Source organism: Malania oleifera, chromosome 8 (genome assembly GCF_029873635.1).
Source record: "Malania oleifera isolate guangnan ecotype guangnan chromosome 8, ASM2987363v1, whole genome shotgun sequence".
In the NCBI taxonomy this organism is placed as follows: Eukaryota; Viridiplantae; Streptophyta; class Magnoliopsida; order Santalales; family Ximeniaceae; genus Malania; species Malania oleifera.
This window is the reverse complement of record NC_080424.1, coordinates 58587765-58591783: the sequence shown is the minus strand read 5'-3', so window position 1 is coordinate 58591783 and position 4019 is coordinate 58587765. Positions and strand designations below refer to the sequence as shown.

The 4019-nt window shown below is 43.4% G+C and overlaps 1 protein-coding gene across 1 annotated transcript; it reads left to right on the top strand.

The window, feature by feature from the left end:
* The first annotated feature begins 1571 nt into the window (after positions 1-1571).
* LOC131162692 (uncharacterized) lies at positions 1572-2225 on the top strand. Its single transcript, XM_058119298.1, has one exon. It carries the CDS (start codon positions 1572-1574, stop codon positions 2223-2225), a length of 654 nt encoding a protein of 217 aa, XP_057975281.1.
* Positions 2226-4019: the final 1794 nt, after the last annotated feature.

Below are 4019 nucleotides of genomic sequence, written 5' to 3'. Positions count from 1 at the left end.
AAATACCAAAATATCAACACTTATTATAAAATAAAATATAATAGGTACCCATTTAAGAAATTTAATTTATTAAATAATAGTTTCTCTTAGCTACCTAATTTAACTTTCTAATGAGAAATTATATTTGCCATCTCAGGCATATAATAAAATACTTATAGATCATCTATAAGCATAAATTTCAATCTTTAAATTTAAATTTTTGTAAATTTAGATAAAATTTAATATAACTCTACATTATCTTTTGTCTGAATTATTACAAACTTGATGTGCCTAAAATATATCAATTAATATGAGAAGGTCAATGCCTAGTCATCGCTCCCCCAGTCAGACCTTCTGGCAAGAGCAATCAACTCCGACCCAATAAAGAGGGGGAGAGATCCACGCCAACGCCTTAAACAATCAAAGTGATACACGCAGGCACTTTATGACCCGGGAACGATTCACGCTCCCGCACCATAAATACAATTCAACCCCATGGTCAATCCTAGCTGCTATAAGAAGGGACGCGGGGAAAGGCCAAGGTAAGTTATTCGACACCCATTCTTATTGTTGGCTTTAGCCTCTCTGAAGCATTCCCTTACTTAGGCATCAGAGCGATCCCCTAGAGTACACCCCGGGTCCTCCAAGCCTCTCTTTCTTTTCCCTTTTCTAGGTCAACGAAATTCAAAAAAGCAGTCTCACTGATTTTGTCCCGCAACATTTGTCATCGTTTGTTGGAAATTGCTTCTAAGAGGTGATCATCTTACTCTTTAGCTCCGACATTCAAACCATGCCAACCACATGCAGTTCTAACTCTAATCCTGTCACAGGAAAAGGGTCGCCCTAGTCCATTCACTCCACACCTACACAACCATTGTGGGTCACCAAGGAAGAATTCCTTACTTTTCAAAAGAAAATAGAGGATATGTTCAACCTACTCTTACAGCAAAAGAGTCAGCAAGGGCATCTCCCCCATCAACAACAGGTGAGTCCCGAGGCAACCAAGAAAGTAAATAAGCCAAAGGAGGGTGAGGATAAAACCTACCTCACCAAGAAGGTAAAAGATGCGAATAGCGTAGGAGTCAACTGACAAAGATCCACAGAGCTGGAAGAAAAGATTAAGAAAATAGACCAAATAGAGAAAATGATGAAAGAAGGCAAGACCAACCCCTTCTATAGGGAAGCATCTCTAAGGTCCTCGGAGCCACGATTAACCAAAGAAGTGATGGAGGTTCCACTGCCGAGCAAATTCAAGATGCCAACTTTTTAAAGGTACAAGGGTCTGTCCGATCCAATTGGCCATTTGGACACCTTCAAAGTGTTGATGCAGTTGCAAGGCACTCCTGAAGCCACCATATGCCGAGCTTTCACAGCAACCCTTAAAGGTAGTGTCGGGGATTGGTACGGACCCTGCGACCTAGATCAATTGGCTCCTTCTCAAAGAAGGAACAACTGTTCACCGGCCACTTCCTCAGTAGTCGGAGAATTGTCAAAACATCCGCCCATCTAATGAGCATGGTGTAAAAAACGAGACGCTTAAGAACTTCATGCATCGCTTCAACACTGCGACCCTAGAGATCTGCAACCTAGACATGGAGGTGGCTTTGGTAGCTCTGACCACGACCCTTCAGCCCAAAAACTTCCTATACCCTTTGGGGAAGAAGTCGTCGGCTGATATTGGAGAATTGATGGCCAGAGAACAAAAGTACATCAATCTTGGAGAAATGATGGACACCAGGGGAAATCACATCGAGCTGAAAAGGAAAGGTAATAGTCGGGAGACGGGAAAACCCTCTAAACCCACAAAGAGACAGGAGACCAGTACCCTGCTCACCAACTCTAAGATGAGAGGGCAGTCCAGTAAGTTCTCCACCTATACACCTCTAAACGCACCGCAGTCTGATGTGTTAATGCATATAAGGAATAAGAACTATGTATCATGGCCCAAACCTATGTGGACCCCTTCATATAAACGCAACATGTTGAAGTTCTGTAAATTCCATAGGGATCATAAGCACGATACAGAGGAGTGTATTCAAGTAAAGAACGAGATTGAAGCCTTAATCAAAAGGGGATACTTGTCGAGATTCATAAAGAAGGAAGATCGGCAAGGGGAACCTCGTGAACAGATTGGACCTAATGGGGATGAGAAGGAAGAACAGATCATAGGGGAAATTGTGGTGATCTTTAGAGGATCTGCTAGTGATGGAGAGAGTGAAGGAGCTCGCAAAAGATATGCTAAGTAGGTATTTTCAACAAGAAGAGGGGAACCAAGCGACAAAAAGAACAAACAAGATGATGTTATGATCTTTAATAGCAAAGATGAAGAAGGAGCAACAACCACACGATGATGCACTAGTACTCTCCCTATTGGTGGCAAATTACAAAGTAAGACGTGTGTTGATAGATAATGAGAGCTCGGCCAACGTTATATTCTGGTCGGTGCTCGAAGGAATGAAGATCGGCAAGGAACGACTCAAACCAATCTCAACCCGTTGGTCGGGTTCGGTGGGGATGTAGTTCAACCCATGGGAACAATCTCCCTACTAGTAATAATGGGGACGACTACACAACAAGTTACTTCACTGATGAAATTCCTAGTGGTCGACGGGCTATTAGTATACAACATCATACTAGGCCGCTCCTTGCTTGATGCGGTTCGAGCGGTAACATCAACGTACCACTTCAAGATGCAATTCCCTACTCCGCACGGGACTGGGGTGGTCAATGGAGATCAAGCAGCGGCTCGGAACTGCTATGTAATGGCCCTAAAAGGGAAGACAGAAGCACGAGAGACCTTAACTGTAGAAGACCTAGACGTAAGGGGGGAATAACCCCAAATCAGCATGATGGATGAATAAATCACACGTATACCCCTAAAAGGCAACCAGGAGAGGTGCATGTGGATTAGGAGATACCTACCTGAGACCTTAAGAGCATAACTAAGCGAGCTGCTGGGCGAATTTGTAGACGTGTTTGCTTGGTCGGCCGAAGATATACTAGGTATTGACCCTGCAATCATAGAGCACAAGTTGCAAGTTGACTCCAACCACCAGCCTATAAAACAGAAGAAAAGAAGCTTCGCGATGATGCGAATCAAGGTAAATGATGAAGAGGTGACGAAGCTAGTGTAAGCTAAGTTCGTCAGGGAGGTTAACTACTCAGAGTGCTTAAGCAACGTGGTTCTTGTAAGGAAGCCAAATGGAAAATGGCGCTCCTGCATAGATTTCACAGACTTAAATAAGGCATGTCCGAAGGATAGCTTCCCTCTCCCCCGAATTGATCAGCTAGTGGATTCGACCTCCGGGCATAAACTTCTCAGCTTTATGGATGCCTACTCAGGATACAACCAAATCCCAATGCATCAAACTGATGAAGAGAAAACCTCCTTTATCACCGAGAGAGGGCTATATTGTTACTAAGTAATTCCCTTTGGACTAAAAATCGTAGGGGCCACATATCAGAGATTGGTGAAAAGGATATTTAAAGATCAGCTTGGAAAAACTATGGAGGCATACGTAGACGACATGCTGGTGAAAATTTTAAAAGCGGAGGAGCACTACAAAGATCTGAGGGAGACATTTGAGCTGTTGCGCAGGTACCAAATGAAACTAAACCATTCGAAGTGCATGTTTGGTGTTTCTACCAAAAAATTTCTTGGGTTCTTGGTGACGCACAAAAGGATAGAAGCCAACTCAGACAAAATAAGGGCACTGCTAGAAATGGAGGTACTACGGACGAAGAAGGAGATCCAAATCTTGGCAGAAAGGATAGCCTCCCTCAGCAGATTTGTCTATTGCTCAGGGGACAAAAGCCTACCCTTCTTCAAGGCATTAAGGGAAAAAAGGAGGATTTGATTGTGGGGAGGAGCAGAATAGAGCCTTTGAATAGCTCAAACAGTATCTTGGCTCTCCACCTCTACTAACTAAGGTGGAGACGGGAGAAGACCTCTACTTATACATAGTTTTGACGACAAATGCGGTTAGCTCGGTCCTAGTTCAAGAAGAAGGCAAGCAGCGCAGACCAATATACTACACTAG

Bases quoted from the DNA above. Each gene is read 5' to 3' on its own strand.
- LOC131162692 (XM_058119298.1), top strand. From the start codon at position 1,572: ATGGAGGTGGCTTTGGTAGCTCTGACCACGACCCTTCAGCCCAAAAAC.